The following is a 21,234-nucleotide window of genomic DNA, read 5'->3' on the forward strand; positions in this document are numbered from 1 at the left end:
AGCCATAGAGTTCAAGGGAAAACCATCTCTGTCCTCCTGTTCAGAAGACATCATGCAGCAGACATCTTGGACCTGGTTCCTACAATCTTCCCAGTCCCTTGGCTAGCTCCTCAAGCACTAGGTGTAGGGACATTGTAGATGCTCTATCTGGGGCCAGGCTGCCTAGAGTCATTGATTCTCTGCATTTTGGTCATGTTTTCAGTGTTGTTTTCACAACCATAGTTCCCACAACCTCCCGTCCCAGTTTGGGACTGAGCTGTGACTCCATGTTCTCATCTCAAGTTGTTCTCTTTGGCAGTGCTCTTGCCTTGGGTTGTTTTCTCTGGCCCATCTCTCCTCATTCTGAGTCAGCGCTGGCACTGCTGTTAGGCCATGGCTTATATTGGAAACAGCTTGGTTGGATACCAGGGGGCTATCTCTGTTGAATTTTACCTGTGCCACATGCGTCCCTCTCCTAGCAGCTGTCTATCAAGCTTGACACGTGCTTTTATTTGTCAGAACACCATAGTCTGATGTCTAACTTCTACTGACTACAGCATTTGATGGTGAAGTAGGAATTAGCTTTATAAAGAAGGAGAAGGAACCGGAGTGTGTGTCAGGAGGGTCAGGGTGGCCAGAGATGCCATGATTTTGATCAGACTGGTGGATTGTGTGGGTCTCTGAGCTGTCAGCAAACTCACAAAAGGGAACAGCAAAAGCCTGTGCCTTCCTCCAGCTGAGACCTACATCCCAAGGCTGGAGGAGAGGAGAGAAGCACGCAGGACTCAGCACGTAAAGAGGTGCCCATCCTCGAAAGCCCCCCTGGCCTTGTACAGCCCCAAGACTGAGAGTCACCGTAGAGAGACATTTTGGTGCTGTATGGTGACAGAGTGAGCAAAGGTAATGGGGGCCTCTCTGGAATTCTCAGGCTTTCCTCTCGTTCTCCTCCTCCTTATTCTCTTTTGACCCCAACCCTAGTACTGGAAGGCTCTCTCAAAGGACCACTGGCCTCTGGGACTGGGGTCCTTGGAAGTGGGATGAAGGCTGAGACTTCTAGGTTCCGGGGTTCTGGTTTGCTCCGTAAGCGCATAGATACCTCCCAGAGAGTGCATCTTCAGAGGGAGGTTTTTAGCAACAAATCATTAAAAAGAAACCATCAGCCAGCCTCCTTCCAGGATCATTCTGCGCTTCGCACAGCTATGGAGTTCTGTCCTTCAGATTAGGAGGACTCAACGTCATCTAAGTGGAAGACCTTTCTTATGGGGAAAGCTGGGCAGCACAGAGTTGCAAAAGCTTCTTATGCAGGGGTGCACAGGAACAGTGTTCACCCTAAGTTTTGTTGGGGAATAGACATAGGTGTGTAGCTTCCCAGCTTCCAGAAGCTATCACCACGACTACCTCAGAACCACCTCCAGCCTAGGAAGCAGAGAGCCTCTGTTTGAACAAGTGCAGCTGTGTCTACCAGCACTCTTTTGTGAGTTCTTTAGTTTTTGCTCCACACTACTATTTGGGGGACAGGTCCATGCCAATGCACTTGCACCTGTAAATTTATTTTTGTTCTGCTATGTGAACTTTATTATGGGCTTATGCTTATCCAACCTCAAAGAAGCAGATTCTTGGGTTTCTGACTTTTGGTGTTGGGCGGAAGACTATTCAGTGTACTTGGATGTGTACACTGGATTTATCTGTAAAAAATGTGCTTTGAGTTGAGGACTGATAAAATTTATGGGGCCACTCATGGTCAAAGAGTAAGGAAGGAGGCAAGGATCCCCAGTGCCTGATAACCAAGGATGGGGTCACTCATGTTCAAAGAGTAAGGAAGGAAGTGAGGGTCCCCAGTGGACTTGTCAGTGTAGGAGTTGGGGATGCGTGGTGGACTCCATCCAGGAGAGGAACCCGCACCTTTTGGAGTGCATACCTAGTGCTGGCCATGCTGCAGGGGACAAGAACTTAGGGCTGGCTTCAGAGCCAGTCTATCTTGTAAGGCCACTTGTACTGGAAGGTGTCTGAGTTCTTCAGCTGCCAGCACCCATGACCCGCAATTGACAGGGGCCTTCAGGAAAGGGAAGCCCCTAGCAGCCCCACTTTATCAGGACTAGACATCCCGGAGGATGGATGAACTGAGTAGAGGTGTCTCGTGAGACACTGCTCTCCTCTTCATGGGTCCTCAGAGAAATGGCTTCCTGTGCAGTAGTCGTGAGTGGTGCCGGTTTACTCTCTCATCCATTGATGATGTGAGATGTGAAATCCTTCACCTTCCTCCTCATCTCCATGGCAGCCAACTGTCGTGCTAGGCTTTGTCTACCTGGTGCATGTAAAATGGCTTCTTCTTCTGGGTGAGCTTTCCATGCATCCATGGCTTTCCTGTGGGCCCCCTTTTTTTCTTATCTCCTCTGTCTCTTGATGTTTTCCTATTGGGCTATCTGCTTTGTTTTTACTGATTGACGGTCCTTTTGTATTCTGACCACAATACATATGGTACGTAGCTGCTGCAAATTCTCTCACTGTGAGGAATGTATTTTCAAAATACTGTTTTCAAATGTCTCTGCCAACGTGAGACAGGCTGCTGGCTTCTAAAGGTTTTGGCTAACTGTTGCAAGTAGTTTCCAGTTGTGCCTAACCACTTTGCCCACCGTAGAATGAATTCAAATGGATGGCATTTGGGAAAAACCTTTTTAAAAAGCGAGTGGAAGAGGCACGGAAATGTGCAGAGATAGTTTTTCTAATCCCAAACTATCATCCAACACTTTTGTTTCCTGATAACTGTGAAGACTAAAAAACGTGTGTGTGTGTGTGTGTGTGTGTGTGTGTGTGTGTGTGTGTGTGTATGCCATTTATACATAAGACCATTCTATGCATCTTTTGGAAGCATTTTCATTTAGTGAATCAGTTTAAATGTATGTGTCATTAAAAGTAAACCCAGACTACAGTAAAAGAAACAAAGAGGTTGCCATGGCAATCTTTGAAGGAGGGCTAGAGCATAGCATCCGTTAATACCAGCAGGTCTGAGAACAAATGAGTAACAGATTACTCCGTGTTTTTCTCTTCACAGGATTTGGTGAATTTTATTCAGGCAAATTTTAAAAAACGAGAATGCGTCTTCTTTACCAGAGACTCCAAGGCCATGTAAGCCACAGCTTTTCTCCGCTTTTGCTTCTGTGATTCAGAGTAGAGCGCCACCAGCTGTTAGTACAGAGTTCTCTCTTGGATGGTGTGTGATTAGCTTGGATTTGACAAGACACGCCTGTAGTTGTTCCCTGGCCTTGTCCTTCCCTGTTGTCTTTTAGCGTTAGCACTATAGCAGTTGCCAAAGTCACTGAGAGCGAATGTCATTCCCTGTGGTACTGCCACAGCCTAGGAAGGCGTCCACTCTGTGGCACAACACTGTGCAAGCAAAGCCATACACTCTCCACTGCTGAGGGTCACTCCTTCCCAGCTGAGGTCCTCGGAACTTCCCTTCTAATTGTGTGTTTCTCTGCTACCCCAAGTCTCCTGTGTTTGGGGGACCCCACGAACCTAACACACATTGGGGGGCTTTTATAATGTCAATGATCTGGTGAGAAAATGACAGATTTGATCCTGTGTGATATAAGACAAGGGTCTCAAATGAAGAAATACTGATACCCTATTTCACCATTATTTGACAAACTAGATGACATAGGCCAAAGATCCCTGCTGAGACCCTGGGGTTGCTACACGTGGACTAAGCCCAGATGAACCCTTCACTCCCATCCCTAGTGCATGTCTGTTTCTTGAATGGTCCCTGGAGGAAGATGCTGGAACCTCTCCTCTGCTGGGCACCTTTGAGACACTGTGTAGCCTAGCAGCTACCTGCTCACACTCTCAAAGTGGGAATCCCATGGATCTGATCTACTTTCACTTCTTGGGTCCTAAGTAGAATCAGGAAGTCCAGTATCTGCAACTGCAGCTCTTTGCAATAAAACTCCCTGTTTCCTACGTGCTATGAGCATGGTAGTGGCATGTAACTACTGATCTTTTGAAATATGGCTTGTGTCACCAGTGAACTGAATTTCCGGCTATAATGATTCTTCATTAAACTGCAAATAGCCAAGCATGGGTCAGGACCACAATAGAGATGGATATAGAACTTTTGTTCTGAGGATATGAAGTAGGGTGACAGTGCCTCCCATCCTCCCCAGCTCCCCCACCCCCACACCCTACACTGCTATCTCTGCCCCTCCTCCACGTGTCTATCCACTGAGTCCTTTCCTGGTAAGCCTCTTCTCTAGTTTCTAAATGAGTCATGCATATTGGTCCTTGGAGGGCAATTAGCCCATAAAGGAGATAGACAACTTGCTTGGTCAAAAGGTCGTTTAAGACGTTACCCCTATCTTTAACAGGAACAAGGGCTCAAGAGCCTGTCAAGCCTTTCCTTGTAGCAAGGAAAAATGGGGTATCTGCCACCCTGCCATGAGCTTGGGTGGTTGCGGACATGGCCAAGGGAGAGTGGGATTGGCAGGCAGCAGTGGCAGGGGGAGCAGCCTTGTCTCAGGATGTACCCTGGGACTTGGTAAGAGAGAGGGTGTGCAGAAATGACTCCCTCCCAGCAGACGCTTCCTTCTTGCCTGAGTTGAGCGAAGCTCCCTGGGGGCTGTGCAATGGAAGGCAAGGATCCTGGTGGGGAGGGCACAGGATCTAGTCTGTAGCTTGAGTTTTTATAATTAGAAAAATGTTTCCACAGGTATTTTGAGTCATGGCAGTTTTCCCACTCTGCAGTAACTAGGGGGTTTCCATGATATAGAGTTCTATGAGTTGAATCGAAAAGAGGAGACTTGCTATGGGGAGACAGGAATGCCACCTAATGACAGGCAGTGGTTGGGTCTCTTGTATAGTTAGAAGCTCTGTGACTTGATTTGTGGGGACTCAGGAATTCCTCTCTACTCTCATTGCTGCTCCTCTCTGTACCAACTTCCTTCTTCCTTGGTACTGGCAGCACTTGGTTGTATGGTCTGAAGGGAGAGGAGAACAGATCCTCTGGCCCTAATTCTGATTTTGTTTCCAAATTTCTAAGAGAGGGACACCAATGTTGATACTGTCCCTGTTGACTGTGGGACAACAATGTGCATAGACAAGGTCACCTTGATGCAATGTTGGTGCTGGGGAGGAAGGACAGTCTTGTCGGGACCCAGGTCAAGTGTGTGCTCCCTAGTAGGGGGCTTTGAGAGGTTGCATTTCCTGAGAAATTTGAGAGCAACAGTTTCCTGGATGAGAGCAGCTGCTGCTGAAGACTCCTGAGGAGAGGTTTTTATTCCTCATGATAGTCTCTCCCTTGGGTGGCTTTGGTGGCTATCCTGACCTCTGTACCTCACATGGAGGGCTCTTAACAGAGAACCTCTGGGCCCCTGGAATGTAGCTGAGGCCACAGCTTCCTGGCAGTAGAAATAGGCAGGTTTGACTTGACCATACATTATTTTCTTCTGGAGTGATCATGACACTTGCCTACTGAGCTGTGAACTTCTTCTGGTTGAGCATTTAGAAGGATTCGCAGGAACACACTTCACCCTCACCACCTATAAATGAAAACATGACCTACTGCCAGACAGCAGTCTTAGGACTCGCCCTACATTTTGCAATATGCCAGACAAACTCGACAGTGAGGAAGACCTTGAAGCACAGAGCTTCCTCTGCTCCATGGCAGCTGTGTCTATGCATCCTTGTGTCTCAGAAGGAAAACTAAAATATCTACTTGACACAAATCGTTGCGGATGCTTGCAGATATAAATTATTTACCAGAAGACTGGTCAATGCCATCCCTGTGTGCTCCTCTACTCACACAGTGCTTGCTAGATGTCATTATATTTTTGAATAGAGAATATAAAGTAAAGAATCCAGCCAGAAACAACCTTAACAAGATTTTCTCAATTGATATATCTTTATGTGGCTCAGCCTGTTGTGGGAGTTTTTGCTACAGTATCATCTTGCATGGTTGACTGAGTGTGCAGGCCACAAGGATGCTAAAGTGAGTGAATCTTTTATACTGTTTCCATATCTTGGAGTAGGCCCACATCTTGGGTCATGGTCTTTATTGTGAGAATGGAGACATTAATCCTAGCCTGGGCAAAGGGCATACAATAGGACATTGAGCTTTTGGTCAGCCATTTGGTAGCATATGATATTGTCTAACTCCATTGTTCCCTTGTTCTGTCCTTCTGAATTGTTGTACTGGTCCAACATGGGCTGTGTTTGCAGAAACTTTACTTCTTTTTGGTTGTTAGTCCTTCAGTGTTCCTAAACTTGCATGCATGCACCACCTTGAGCTGAAGGTCTCCTTGGCAGAGCATGCACTGTGCACCAGACTCACTTGATGCCTTGTGTCATTTCCAGCCCTCACGGCAAGCCTGGCAGGGGAGGGACTTTGCCAGGAGCAAGGAACCATTTGCTTGGTCCTTTCATGTTCTTCGCCAGGTTTGTACTTAGCCACTCCCAGGAGATGCTGAGTAATGTGAGGGCGGGAAATTGCCTAGACTCAGCTTGGGATGGTGCAGATTTTATTTCATCATAAGCAGCGTCCTTAGACACACGTTGAACAGTTGCAGAGTATTATGGAAGGAGGGGAGGAGAGGCTTGTCCACTTCATGTGTATCTCTTTATCCTCCTTCTACTTCCTGTTCTGCATATATGTCCATAAATGGACAGTTAACATGGATTTCTGCTGTACTTCCAATAGGGGGAGCTGATATCCACTATTGCAGTTTTCCTTGTCTGGTTCTCACAGTTATTGCCCCAAAGTCTCCGAACCAGTAAAGAAGGGTGGCTTCTAAGCTCTGGAGAACTTTGGGCCCTTCGAAGGGACAATGTCTCCCCCATTGAGGAAGAAGAGTTTATGTGCACCCAGAATAGCATCGCTTGCTGGGCATCTGATGAGGCTGACTCTGAGGCACGATGCCTGCATGTTCCTGGGTTCCAATGAGATAGCGAGGACCCATGTGAGAAGCTGAGTCAATGGTTCCCACACCCCTGAGCTCCATTCCTTACCAGCTTCATGACTTCTAACACAGCCAATGGGCTCCATGAGGGCAGGGCTCTCTTCACCTCTCTCTGCTTCCAGCACAGGGTAAGCTTGTTGGCAAACATAATTAGCAGTGGGAACAAAACATCAAACTAGTTTCCAGACAACCAACCAAGGCGAGGGAACAGTCTGGGAAAACGAGGCCATGGTTGAGTTTTTGACCTGTGTTGACTGAAGTTAATAGTGCATTGTTTAATCCTAAGATGTGATAAGCCATCTAAATAGATGGAAATCTGTTGCTTCCCATGAACATGGTTTGCTCAGGGAGAGCATATGCAAGTGTGGTTATGCCCAGAGCCAGCATATCGAAGGCACCCAGATCAACCAAAATGAGAAGTGGAACTACAAAAAACACACCAAGGAGTTTCCAACAGACGCCTTTGGGGACATTCAGTTTGAGACTCTGGGGAAGAAAGGCAAGGTAAGCAACCGTGTTCTCCTTTCATATACGTGATAAGAGCTTGGGCTGCCTGAGTTACCTTGAGTTGTCCAGTAACGTGGCGGGAGAGAGATGGGTAATAACTATCAGCAATCATAGAAAGAAAAAACAAGTCGTGAAAGCCAAAAGACTAGTTTATGTTCGGTCAGAGAACTCAGCAATGAAGGGTGGGATCGTAAACATGCCATGGGTCCCTGTGACATCTGTTGAGCTTAACTTTCAGAGGATAGAAGAGCGTTTTTTTTGTGAGTGGTCTCTTTAGTTTGAGACAGCGATCCTGAGGATATACCGTAGCTCCAATCAGGGTGACATTTCTCCATATTCATGAGTTTTACAAGGGTCTTTCCATTAGAAACTGGTCTTCTCCAAGTGTTTCAGTGACAGTTCAATCCACAGGCTGGATGCCCAGACTTTGACCCCATACATCCCCAAGCCCTGACTTGGCAGTCCCTGAGCACGCCCAGCTCCATTTGCATGGATCAGTGAATCTCCCTATAGCCCTGTCCATCTCTTCCTTGGCTCATCCACGTGTGCCAGGATGGCTGTTTGAGGACCCTTTCACCATCTCTTGCCTACTCTGCTTCCAATAACTCAAAGGCCAGGTGGAATTGTAGGTTTGCTATCTGGTTTGTGGAATCTTCCAGGATCTCCCTTCCCTCACATCTTCCTTCCATTTTCCTGTGAGGCCCTGCCTAGAACACCCTATCCCGTGCCCTAGGAGCAGGCAGCCACCTAACATCTCAGGAGCAGAGTACACAAACCTGGTGCTTTTATCCTGTCCCCACAGTACTTACGCTTATCCTGTGACACGGACTCTGAAACCCTCTACGAACTGCTGACCCAGCACTGGCACCTCAAAACACCCAACCTGGTCATCTCAGTGACGGGTGGAGCCAAAAACTTTGCTTTGAAGCCACGCATGCGCAAAATCTTCAGTCGGCTGATCTACATCGCTCAGTCTAAAGGTACACAGGAATTGAGCGCATACTCGAGGGTCATTCTGCACTGCATCTTGGGTGCTGGAGACAAAGTTTCCACATGCCATTTTACCACAGAATCCAGATGCTCCTAGAAGTATGTGTATATGTGCATATAATTAAATATAATTATATGTGGGTATGTGCACGTGACTACAGGTAACTTCAGAAGCCGGGAAAGGGCTTGGTTCCTCCTGGAGCTGGAGATACAGGAAGTTGTGAGCAGCCATTTGGGAATTGGGGTTGGGATCCAGGTCTTCTGCAAGAGCAATACACCCTCATAATGGCTGAGCTATCTCTCTAGCCCCGAAGAAATGTAGGTTTTTTTATTATAAATATAATTCTCAGATGGATGTGAAAGACAAGATGCTTTGGCTGACAGATTCACAGAGTAGCTCTCACTCAGGTGTTGCCTTGATTTAAAAAATAAAAGCCTCCCAGTATTTTAATTTAATTATTTACACATATAAAATTTTACCCAGAAGATTCTATTAAATCAAAAAGGGTGTTTCAATGAGATGCATCTTTAATCTCAGAGATCATTGATGTACTTTTGGAAGCAGAGGGTACAGGATAGGCTATGAGCACTGTGTGGGTGCATGACCAGATAATGCTGGCTTTGACTTCATATACTTAACTTCGTGCCTTCTCTCTTTTTGCCTTTGAAACACTTTCGAGCCTTACAGAAATGTTTCGAGAGTAACACGATGAACATAAATGCTCACATCTAGACTGACTGATGGCCCGCACTTACCACATTTGTCCTCTCTTGTTTTGTGAATATTCGTAGACTAGGGCTTGGGGCAAGATGATTTGAGTGCAGGCTGCAGACATCATGGCTCTTAGCCAAGTTCACTGGCATGCATCTCCTAAGAGGGGGATGTACCTGCACGTCTATTTCAGTGCAATTTTCTGACTGAGGGCATTTTATACTGAGACTATAGTATAATAGTCTATTGTGCCCTTTAATAACGAGTTTTCTAAGTAAGAAACATATTTTCCATCTGGATTCCAAATTCCCCTAACTTTTCAGATCTTTCCAGTTTCCTTACATCAGCACTAGGTCTCAGCCTTTGTCTGGCTTCGCACTTCAACAACCACGCACACAGCAGTAGCTTTGTAGATCGCATCTCAACTTAGGTTTGATTGATGCCTTTCTCGTGAGCTGGCTTATCTGAACTCACTATTCTTGGAACTTCTTTTGCAGAGATTCATTGACTGACAGAGCTGAGGAAACACACTTTATCTTAGATATGAATGTTCCAGTGTACGCCCAGGGTTGTTGTAGACCCTGGGAATATGAGAGAAGAAAATACACAAAAGTCCCCGGCACTGGGGCCAGCAAGATGGCTCAGCACATAAAGGTGCTTGTTGTCAAGCCTAAGAATCAGGGTTTGATCCCTGGAACCCACATGATGGGAGGAGAGAACTGACTCTTTTTTTTTTTTTTTTTTTTTGTTCTTTTTTTCGGAGCTGGGGACCGAACCCAGGGCCTTGCGCTTCCTAGGCAAGCGCTCTACCACTGAGCCAAATCCCCAGCCCCTAAGAACAAAGAACTTCTTCCCTCCCCCCCCCCCCCCCCCCCCCGGAGCTGGGGACCGAACCCAGGGCCTTGCGCTTCCTAGGCAAGCGCTCTACCGCTGAGCTAAATCCCCAGCCCGAGAACTGACTCTTGAAAGTTATACTCTGACCTACACTTGTCCTGTAGCACCCCAGGGCTCATGGTAGGAAGGCTTTCACAGGAGTCTGCAAGCACAGGACAAAAACCTTACCCAGTATGAGCTGGAGTTCTGTTTCTCCTCTCTCCTCCACAGGGGCATGGATTCTTACCGGAGGCACTCATTACGGGCTGATGAAGTACATAGGTGAGGTGGTGAGAGATAACACCATCAGCAGGAACTCGGAAGAGAACATCGTGGCCATCGGCATAGCGGCCTGGGGCATGGTCTCCAACAGGGACACCCTCATCAGGAATTGTGATGATGAGGTACGGGTGAGCCAGGGAGCTCTGCATGGTCACGAGGGGCGGGGGGGAGACTAGGGCAGTAGCTGTGGCAGTGGTTCTCAACCTTCCCACCGCCGCGACCCTTTCATACCGTTCCTCATGTCATGGTCGTCCCCAATCATAAAAGGTTGTGGCTTCTTCATAACTGTGGTTTTGCTACTGTTAGGGATCGTAGTGTAGACATGTGATATGTAGGCTATCTGATAAGTGACTCCTGTGAAGGAATTGTTTGATCGCCCCACCCAAAGGGATTGTGAGCCTGGTCTTGAGAACCACTGGGCTTGGCCTGAGGGCTGGGGCTCTTTGATGGAGCCAGATCATGGAAAGCCTGCCTTATAAGAACAGCATTTTTACCTTGGCAATTAAAACATAAGGGTTGTCGTGGGGATACTTGTTGTGGTAAAAAATAAAAAAGGGTGGAACGGTTCCCACATGTCCGCACTCTCACTAGTTCTGGCTCTATTGGGCCATTGGAACGAGTGCTAATTTATCTCAGCGACCCCATGCTGCCCCCAAGTACGCTCTGACCCAGGCAGCAATCTCTCTACCCATCTAGTTCCCACACCAGGAATACACATCCCAATTCCGTGGCAGGCCCAGTTGCCACATGAAAGAGCTCACCACACAATAACCTCTAATCCAATTGATAAGATATAATTTGCCCATCTAGACAACACAAAATTCTGTACACACCTATTCCTTAAAAATAGTTGTAACAACCTGTATCTATGTGCAGAGAAGAATCTTACCATCTGCCACCCAGCTCCTTCTCTCCTGCTTTTCCCTCCTTCTAAAACCTCTGTTCCTACCTCCCTTCCTTCTCGTCCAATGACAGGCCTTGTTTTTATCTTGGCTGCCTTCACTTGCATAATGACATCATCAACCTACAGATACTTAAGGGACTCCAAAGCTTGGGGTAACCATCAGGTATTTTGTTATTAAAATCTGTCCCCAGAAAACTCAGGTTAGATTTGGACCCATTGTTTTTATAACTAAGATCCAAAACCATCTCAAAAGAGTTCACCGGCAAGGGGCTGGGGATTTAGCTCAGTGGTAGAGCGCTTACCTAGGAAGCGCAAGGCCCTGGGTTCGGTCCCCAGCTCCGAAAAAAAGAACCAAAAAAAAAAAAAAAAAAAAAGAAAAAAAAGAAAAAAAAAAGAGTTCACTGGCAGGCATAATCTTACATTGTTGTGCCAGATTCTTGGGAATTCAAATCCACTATTGTTCAAATCCACACCACCAAGTGTTTCTTAAGAACTGATTTAGAGAGTAGCAGGCCTCTCTCAAATCTTGTACAGAATGTACTGGAGACATATGATGTCTACTGTCCTATAAGTCAAGTGTGGTGTTTTAGAAACAGCGAGAAACTTCCCAGTTCAGAAGGTTCGGGCTGGATGTTCAGAAATCGAAATTTAATGTACATTTTCCTCTGTCTGTGGCTCAGTAGACATTTAGATGGTAAATGTTAAGAGAGCTGGTTTTAAAAATCATTTTTTTTGCCATTTTTAAGATTTAAAAGGGGCACAAGGAACCTAGGAATCAACTTTGTGTTCTTCCCAGAAGACCATTTAGAAATGTGTCAGGAGGATAAAATTTATTTGTGGGGAAAGTCCCAACAATTACAGTCATAAAATTCATCCATAGAGAATTTAATATTGGGGCAATATATTCATTAAAATATTTCTGTAATAGCCAAGAATTGACATGAGTCTAAATATCCAGCAATACCTGAAACTAGGTATTTATTATTAGGTATCAGAATCTAGTAATATTGCTACAGAAGGAAGTCCAGACACATTCCCATACAAAAATAAAGGCTAACCATGGAGGTAGGAAAATACTACTTCTGAGATGTTTATGTACCATGGAAATGCTTGTAATTATAAATAAGGAATTACGAAACACAGACAAGCATGCATAGAAAAATAACTAAATGCACATTGAATCTCCATGACAACAAACCCCGACTCTTAGAATTAAGTATAATTTCCATTCTCCTCTTGCATTCTGCAGCCTTCATTTCTGTAGGAACCATAGTTTTCAGAGGCTTAAATTGTACTGTTAGTTTTTATTCCTTTCATGTCTCTGATGTCAATCTTTAGTGGATGATGTGTGTCTTAGTTAGGGTTTTATTGCTGTGAACAGACACCATGACCAACATAACTCTAATAAGGACAACATTTAATTGGGGCTGGCTTACAGGTTCAGAGGTTCAGTCCATTATCATCAAGGCAGAAGCATGGCAGCATCCAGACAGGCATGGTGCAGGAGGAGCTGAGTTCTACATTTTCACCCAAAGGAAGCCAGGAATAGACTAAGCATCCTCAGGCAGCTAGGGGGAGGGTCTCCAAGCCCACCCCGCAGTGATACACTTTCTCCAACAAGGCCACACCTTCTAATAGTGCCACTCCCTGGACCAAGCATATGCAAACCATCACAATATGGTTTTGCAGTAAACTCTTAGGTGTTGTGGTGGGCTTTCTGGTTTCTCTAGTATTCATTTCCATGGGTTATGGTGTTTAATCTCCTGTATGAAATTAACTGTTCATGATAATCTCGTTGGCCACATCTTCTGATATGCGCTCACTGGGCTCATGTAGCACTTGTGGGTAGAACAGAAACTCGGCTAAACTGAACCAAGACCACTGTCCAAAGCGCTATGTGCACTGTAGATTCATTTCTGAGTATTTTGTCTCCCGCCATCTGTTTCTTTTTTAATTCTTTAGTCATTATTATATTCTTGAGTCATGAGAGCATTATACACACATGAAGAAAAGAGAGCATTTTTTGCTGTCTGTCCTAGGCTGTCTGTTATCATACCTTTTCTGCCTGAACTTTGATGTTCTTTGTCAGGTTCAGTCACTAGGGGAAGCCTATAACAAACACGCGTTCTCTGACTTCAGTAGGGTCATAACACTGTCCGCCTGTATCTCAAAGACAAGTATCCCTGTGCCTCACAGGGACATTTTTCAGCTCAATATATCATGGATGACTTCATGAGAGATCCTCTCTACATCCTGGACAACAATCATACCCACCTGCTGCTTGTGGACAACGGTTGTCATGGACACCCCACGGTGGAAGCCAAACTTCGGAATCAGCTGGAGAAGTACATCTCTGAGCGCACCAGTCAAGGTCAGCATTTAGGGACCCAGAGGCCAGCCATGAGCTGTTGTGGCGACAGCTAGTGCTGCACTGCTAGCCCTCTTGATTGAATGTCTTCACTGTGAGAGAGAAATTAAGATTTCCCCTTTCTTCAGCATCCCCAGAGGGCTTCTGCTGCAAAGTCACTGACATACGTCCTTCAGCATGCTGAGGGCAGTGACAGATAACTTCTTGTACTTTCATACCAGTTTAGGAAGCCTGCTGGCTTTTCTTCTAGTAGCATTTAGAACAAGTGAAGCCCCTAAGGGAAAAATACGGATTTAAGAAGCAAAGCATTTAGGTAGGGTTAGGTAAGAAGCCATCTTACTAATGTCACAATTGAAAGGTTATTTAATGCTTTAGTTTCTATGGACTACCAGGAGAGATTTACCTAAAATGTTGGTTTTGCAGAAACTGAGTGCAAGATTTTGCCTGATAAACCACAGGTGTCTTCCCTTCCTGTGGACTGAAGGGTGCTAAAGGGTGTCTTGTTTTGGAGAGAAGTTGCCCTGTGACTGAGTGACAGAGTGACTCACAGGACATTCTCAATTGTTTTCCCTAAAGAAGTTATTTATAGATGCACTAAACTCCACTGAGAGAATGCCTCATTATGCAAATTTGTCATCCACTTAAGAAAGCACAGAATTACACAAATGAGGAAGAGAATATGAGAAAACTTCAACCCACTGTAATCAACTCCACAAATGTTTTTAAAGATTTATTTATTTATTTATTTTATGTATGACTACACTGTCGCTGTCTTCAGACACTCCAGAAAAGAGCATCAGATCCCATTACAGATGGTTGTGAGTCACCATGTGGTTGCTGGGATTTGAACTCCGGACCGCTGGAAGAGCAGTCAGTGCTATCAACTGCTAAGCCATCTCTCCCGCCCCACAAATGTTAATGAAGCACCGACTTCAGCATTTTCAAAAGCGGCAACAAATTGCAACATTGTACATCACACAGTTCTGGTGCACAGCAATTCATTCCTCAAGATCAAGGTCAAATTCAAGTAGCTATGACCCACGACTTGAGCTCTCAGAGCAGATGCTCCTCCCACCTCCTGCCACACCTTGTCCTTAAGATGGAGTCCAAACTCACTTTCTTCTTTGTTTTACAGATTCCAACTATGGTGGTAAGATCCCCATCGTGTGTTTTGCCCAGGGAGGTGGAAGAGAAACTTTGAAAGTGAGTTCTGGCTTGGTTTTCTGAAAGGCTGGTCTACAGATTACTCAATAGATGTACCCTCCCCCCAGTCTTTTGGCTTTATCTGATCTTTTAAAACTAAATTTACAGTTACTATATAAAATAAAACACACTGTGAGCTTTTCATACACGGACAGCCTGTACTTTTCTCATGCTCAGTCCACTACTCTCTCTCCCCATTTCTATAGTTTCTTTCCTTCTGCCACACAGTCTCTTCTCCCTTCATGGCGTGTGTGTGTGTGTGTGTGTGTGTGTGTGTGTGTGTGTGTGTGTGTGTGTGTGTACTCTAGATTCTCCATACAAGAGGAAGTATGATTGTCTTTTCTTATTTAACACTATTATCTACAGTGCCATCCATTTCCCTACAGATGACAAGGCTTCATTTATAGCTGACTAAAACTCCATTGTTATAGCCAGCACTTTATCCATCCACCTATCAGGCAGCTAGTCTGTCTGTGACTCTTAGCTATTGTGGACAGTTTCATAGTGAACATGGGAGAGCATGAGGGAGCTAGTATCTCTCGTGTCAGCTGACTTAGATTCCTTTCTGGTGTATACTCATGAGTGGTAGGCTGGGTCTTATGGTTTTTCTATTTCTATTTTGAGGCACCTCTATGTTTATTCCCATAACCACTGAGCTAATTTAAATTCCAATCAGAAGCACATCAGGGTCACTTTTCCTTGGCACCTCACCAGCATTTTCTTGCATTATTCCTTGATGTTAGTCAGTCTGATGGGGATGAGATAGCCAAGAATGTTAAACGTAATTTTATAATTCTTTGACCCTTGGCAGTTCTTGTTTTGAGGACCAATCTGTTGAATTTAGTTGCTCATTTGATGACTATATAATTTGGGGTTTTGGTACTTGATTTTTGGCGTCTATAGATTCTAGATATTAATACCCCATTAGCTGTAGGTAGGGCTGGCAAAGCTTGCTCTCCCGTTCTGGTAGCTGTGTCTTCCCTCTGCGGACTGTTTTCTTCGCTGTGGAGGAGTTTTCTTATTTCATGCAACTCCAGGCCTCAATCCCTGTTGCTGTTTTCTGACCCACTGGGATCCTTCCTGGAAGGTGCTTGCTTCTATATCTTGAAGTGTTCTTCCTAGGTTCTTCTGCCTTGGTTCAACGTTTCTGGTCATGTATTAAGGTCTCTGATCCCTTTTTCTTTGATTTTGGTATAGGATGTGTGATAACCATCTATTCAGCTTAGTATGCTAATCTGTTTGGCAGTTTTTGTTTGTTTGTTTTAACTTTCAGGGCTTGACATATGTCATTCTATGCTTTTCTGACTTGGTGTTTCCCCTGAGTCCACTGATACCTCCAATGGGATTACTTTTGTGAATTGGCATCTTTTCCTGGAAACTTGAGATGGCGCTTTTTTGTGTTACCATTTTAACTATATTACATTGTGGAAAGATCCCCACCCCACCCCCGCCCCCTGCCATATGTATTTAAGTTCTAAAATACTTCTTGTGTTTGGATGGTCCTTCTATTCCCGACTGGACTTTTTGCTATAAATTCCACTGGATAGCTTTTCTGTGTTTTAAGCTTTAATTGCAGTTCCTTTTTCTCAGTGTTACAGATCTGGTCTCTTGATGATGTCCCGAATTCTTGAAAGCTATATTCATGACTTTCTTGACTTTGTCGCCTATACTATATGGAAGTATATATATATACTCACTCTTTATGGAAGTGAGTAGGAAATATTTTCCCACCATGCGCCATTCCTTTACTGGACACAGGTTGCTCCTCAGCTGCAGAGTTGGGAGATGCATCTAGAGTGGAATAAATAACTCCTGGGGATCCTGGACTCCATGTGCAGGAATCTCACTGCCAGGTGATGCTGCCAGCATGGAGTGCCTGAATGGTTCTGCACCGGTGACACTCAGGACCGTGCTTTTGATGTTACTGTTGCACCTGCTACTGTTGCACTAAATTCAGGCCTCTGGCTCCAAAGAGATGAGCATCAGCAAGACTGCATTGTAGTTAATGGACACGTGGATACATTGTAGTTAATGGATACAGAGTAGTTAATGGGCACATAGATACATTGTAGTTAATGCACAAATGGATACATTGTAGTTAATGGATACAGAGTAGTTAATGGATACATTGTAGTTAATGAATGCATGGATACATTGCCTTACAGAGGGGTTTTTCTTTTTTGCTATAGGAATAAGAACTTCTGTGAAAATAACAATCAACTCTTTTCTTAATTATTTCTATGCCCACCTCCCCCTTCCTGATTTTCGTTTAAAACTGGAGTTAGGATAAACAGACCTGCACACCGTCACCTTCTCTGCCCCAGGAACTCAAGTGCAGCAGCACAGTTTCCAGCCCTTGCTGGCAAAATGACCTGGAATCATAGATGAACACTCACTGTCTGTTCTTTTATGCATCAATGGCCTTTCATTTATTAATTCAACAGATACTTATGAGATACTATAAGAGCCGCTATTGGGACTGCTGGGTTTTTGCTTGTTTAGTTTAAAGCCATTCAGGAGCTTTTCAAAGAAAAATATTTTAAAAGAAATTTCAGGGAACAACTGAAATTGACCATTGTTTTATCAGTGTGAAATAGCCACCAGACAAATGCTGAAAAGGGAGCCATCTAAAGAGGAGGTGCAGAGGGGGCCTGGAATAGATGTCCCACTTAGGGCTGAGCATTCTGCAGTCTGTCACTCTCCACTTTGCACAGTGTGTTTCTCTGTGTTGATCGTCATCTACTATAGAAAGAAGCTTCTCTGATACCGGTTGACCAGTGCACTAATCTATGGGCATGGTAATACGTCTCTGAATGTCAGTTCAGTTCTATGCCCACTTAGCAGAGTGACAGTTATAGGTTCTCCCGCACGGCCTGAGTGTCTTGATACAGGTTCCTGATCCTATCACCAGTTCTGGGCATAGGTTTTATCTTGCAGAGTGAGCCTTAAATCCAATCAGAAAGAGATTGGTTATTTCCATGACATTCATATCTCTATTGTACCAGTGGGCATGTCTTGCCTGGCCAGTGGCTGTTGTAACTCACAGGTTTCACAGCTGGGTAAGACTGAGGATTACTTTTCTACTCTGGAAGAGCATAGCACTTTCCTGCACTGTGAATGCTAGTCAGTTGAGACGAGGTTTCCAGGTCAGTATTAGCTTGATTTCTCCGTCTCATTACCATGTGACTCATGTGGATGAGCAACAGGCTCTTATTGTCAAGGATAATACTCTGTAGTGTTTGGGGAGTCTTTGGAACCTCACTGGCCAGCAACGCCCCAAAAGGTAACCCATTCCTGGCCCTGGGTGGTAGTGATGGTGGTGGTGGTGGTGGTGGTGGTGGTGGTGGTGGTGGTGATGTTGATGATGATGTGATGTTTCCAAGAGCCTTTGCTGCCCACTTATTGGTCGGAATGATGTGGGAGGAGCTCATGGAAGGCGTGGCCAGAATCAAAATGCATTGTGTGATATTCCCAAAGAACTAAAATAAATAAGAAAGAATAGAGAGAGTGGTGTCAGATAGTAGAGCTGGAGAGAGATCAGAGAGAAGGAGAGAGGTGAACTTGGAGATGGCTGCACGTCTTCTCTTTCTCTGAAACTTAAGACTTAGCAAAAAAAGATTTCTTGTCCTAGGGAGGAGGGAAAGGTAAGAAATCTGATTGAAGTTGAGGGAGGAAGTCTCTGTAGCATCATCTACAAAGGTTTGTCCAGTTTGTATCCATCCCTCAGAAGCCAGAGCAGGAGAGCAGGCCGTGAACTAACACTGAACTAATGTTTCTTGGGCTCCTCGGTCCACCTCTTTTAGCTCCTACCCAACAATTCCCTTATGTTCATCTCAAGTGTGAACCGTGAGGCATGTGAACTCACTTCCAGCCTGTCCCCTCAAGCACCATAGCTCCACACTCTTGGCCTCACGGGCTGTGTTTTCTCTTTGGGAAGCATTCAGCCTGTAGAGAAAGGGACTTACAGGTTTTTCTGTGCCTGTCTGTACATTAATCCCTTGATCTTGAAGTTAGGTAATGAAAATTCTGAGTCTCCCCTTCCAACTTCTGAAGTTCTTGCAAAGAAAACATTTGTGTGAGAGGTGTTTATCCAGAAAGTAATATTTCAAGAAACTTCTTGCAGTAAGTGAAGAGGGGAAGGAAGGAGTCAATGCATAAAACACGTGGCTAATTGCTTTTAAAATATTTTCAGGGCATTGATTATTTCTTTTGCATAAGTTATCAATAATAAGGGTATTTTCACAGCACCTCCCTATGGAAGAAAAACTATTACATTTTTATGGAATTCATCATTTTCTCAGGTTGTCAAATGGTTGGCTTGCTTTTCTGATTCATAAAGTCACTGCAGTTGGTTTGATTTTAATTTGAAATCAAAACCGTGATGGGAAAGGCAGTAAGAGGCATCAAAGCATCTTGTTCACCCCCTTGATTGAGAACCTTGGGCCTGAGCTGGACGACATTGATCACCTCAGTCTCATCTCTCTGTCCAACTCCCTCTCCTAGGCCATCAACACCTCTGTCAAAAGTAAGATCCCCTGTGTGGTGGTGGAAGGCTCGGGGCAGATTGCCGATGTGATTGCCAGCCTGGTGGAGGTAGAGGATGTTTTAACCTCTTCCATGGTCAAAGAGAAGCTGGTACGGTTTTTACCCCGCACTGTGTCCCGGCTGCCTGAAGAGGAGATTGAGAGCTGGATCAAATGGGTGAGTTTGGGGGAAGTTTCTGGAGGCTGGGTATGAGTAAGACAGGGTTCCTGGGGTGGAACGATGTTTAATGAACTTGATCTCAGCAGTAATGGTGAGTGTTTGGGTTTTCTTCATGACTTTGAGGCTGTTCTCTGGTCTATTCTAGGTGTCTTCTCTGGAAATTAAAATTTGGATGAGTTGTGTACTCTCCAATTAACTGTTCTCAAGAGATAAACTCGAGCTCTTTGCACAGCTTGTCTTTCTTTTGTGCCACAACGCCAATGCATATCCCTCTGTGTTGGGTATATATTACAGATAGGGAGGAAAAGGGTCCCTAGAAATTCAGACTTTACCCAGAGTCGACATCTACTGAAGTCATCACTGGGGAAGAATTACGATCTAGACCCTACAGCCTTTGGTTGCTTTGGATAGCAGACTTGTGAGGAACATTGACACACAGGAACACTAAGGCTTCTGGTTGATAGCCTTAACAAAAACATTTGGATGTATTAATGTTGTACATTCTTACTGTTTGTTTCGTGACTGCTGTTCATGTGCAGCGACTGCCCGCTCAGCACATGAGAGAGCGTCCCTTAATGTTACCAGGTTCCCCCGTACCAGTTCAGACCACCAGAAATGGCTGTATGTGTTTGGATATCTTTTAGAAGCAAATGCTGCCACTTAAATTTTTTCCTGTGAGGAAATACCAGGCTTCCAGCCCAAGGGTTGTTTTCATCATAGAAGGTTGGGTTTAGTTACGTGAAGGATAACAATAACAATACAAATTTTAAAACTGGATTGCAGTCCCAGCAATATTTAGTATTTGTACGGGCCCTCAAGACATTAAATGTGGCAAACTGAAGTCCTGAACCATAAAAGATTTTTTTCTTTGTGTTTTTTTTTTCTTACAGTGTTACTTAATGTAAGCCTGGGCAGGCTGAATACTGACTGAAAGATGGCCCAAGTCAACCCAGCCTTCTGTGTTGTGAGGCTCTCTTTGCTAATTCCCACAGAGTGGGGTCCTAGTGAGCTCCTTTAATTTTATAGGAGAAGGTGGCTCACTCATGAGCTTGAGGGAATGGTGGGCTCTGAAGTGATCAGGGAATCCTTCCTAGTTAAGCCCATTGTCAAAAATTTAGAAATTTGGAGCCTGGAAATATGGCTGAATTTCATCCCCACAGCCAAGAGACAGCACCTGTGCTGGGCTGGGCTGGGCTGGGCCTTGCCTATTGATGGCTTGTGTGATCTCCCTACTTAGATATTGTGGGGTTTTTTGGTTTTGTTTGTTTGTTCCTCGTCGTCATCCTCGTTGTTGTTGTGGCTGTTGTTTTTTAGATTCTCACACCAAAAGGAAGCACTGGTGGTTTTGTATGTAAGAAAGTTCTTGCAGGGATTGTGTTTTGTTGTGTCCAAGTTTAGCACAAGAATCAGGCCAGTGGAGATGAAGATTGAAATTTATGGAAGACTGAAGGCAAAATTGAACAAAGAGGCTGAGAGGCACCCGGCCAGAGGCATCCTTCCTTGTGCTGAGTCCTGAGTGCACTGTTGAGCCCACACACCCCAGTCAGTGTGTGACAAATGCTGGCCTCCTCAGATCACAGCATCACATTCGACAAGCAACAGATACCAGGGAAGATAACCATACTAGGGAAGGTCAAACTCACCGTCTACCCAGACATAATGAAGTGGCCAGGAATAATAATGGGCTGGCCAGGAAACTCATTCCTTGATATTATATCTACGCGGAAGTAGATAGATAAGGAAAGAGTGCTTGCTGTCTGAAATG

At 44.9% G+C, this 21,234-nt stretch overlaps 1 protein-coding gene across 2 annotated transcripts in view; it reads left to right on the top strand.

The window, feature by feature from the left end:
* Positions 1-21,234, top strand: part of Trpm8 (transient receptor potential cation channel, subfamily M, member 8) — a 122,393-nt gene that overhangs the window by 49,826 nt on the left and 51,333 nt on the right. For both annotated transcript variants that reach the window (XM_039082997.2, NM_134371.3), the window contains 7 exons: positions 3,032-3,105; positions 7,274-7,430; positions 8,236-8,413; positions 10,240-10,412; positions 13,391-13,565; positions 14,698-14,765; positions 19,269-19,466. In XM_039082997.2, coding sequence (XP_038938925.1) covers positions 3,032-3,105; positions 7,274-7,430; positions 8,236-8,413; positions 10,240-10,412; positions 13,391-13,565; positions 14,698-14,765; positions 19,269-19,466 — 1,023 coding nt within the window. The remainder of the gene's footprint in view (positions 1-3,031; positions 3,106-7,273; positions 7,431-8,235; positions 8,414-10,239; positions 10,413-13,390; positions 13,566-14,697; positions 14,766-19,268; positions 19,467-21,234) is intronic.

The sequence above is a fragment of the Rattus norvegicus genome, chromosome 9, assembly GCF_036323735.1.
Source record: "Rattus norvegicus strain BN/NHsdMcwi chromosome 9, GRCr8, whole genome shotgun sequence".
In the NCBI taxonomy this organism is placed as follows: Eukaryota; Metazoa; Chordata; class Mammalia; order Rodentia; family Muridae; genus Rattus; species Rattus norvegicus.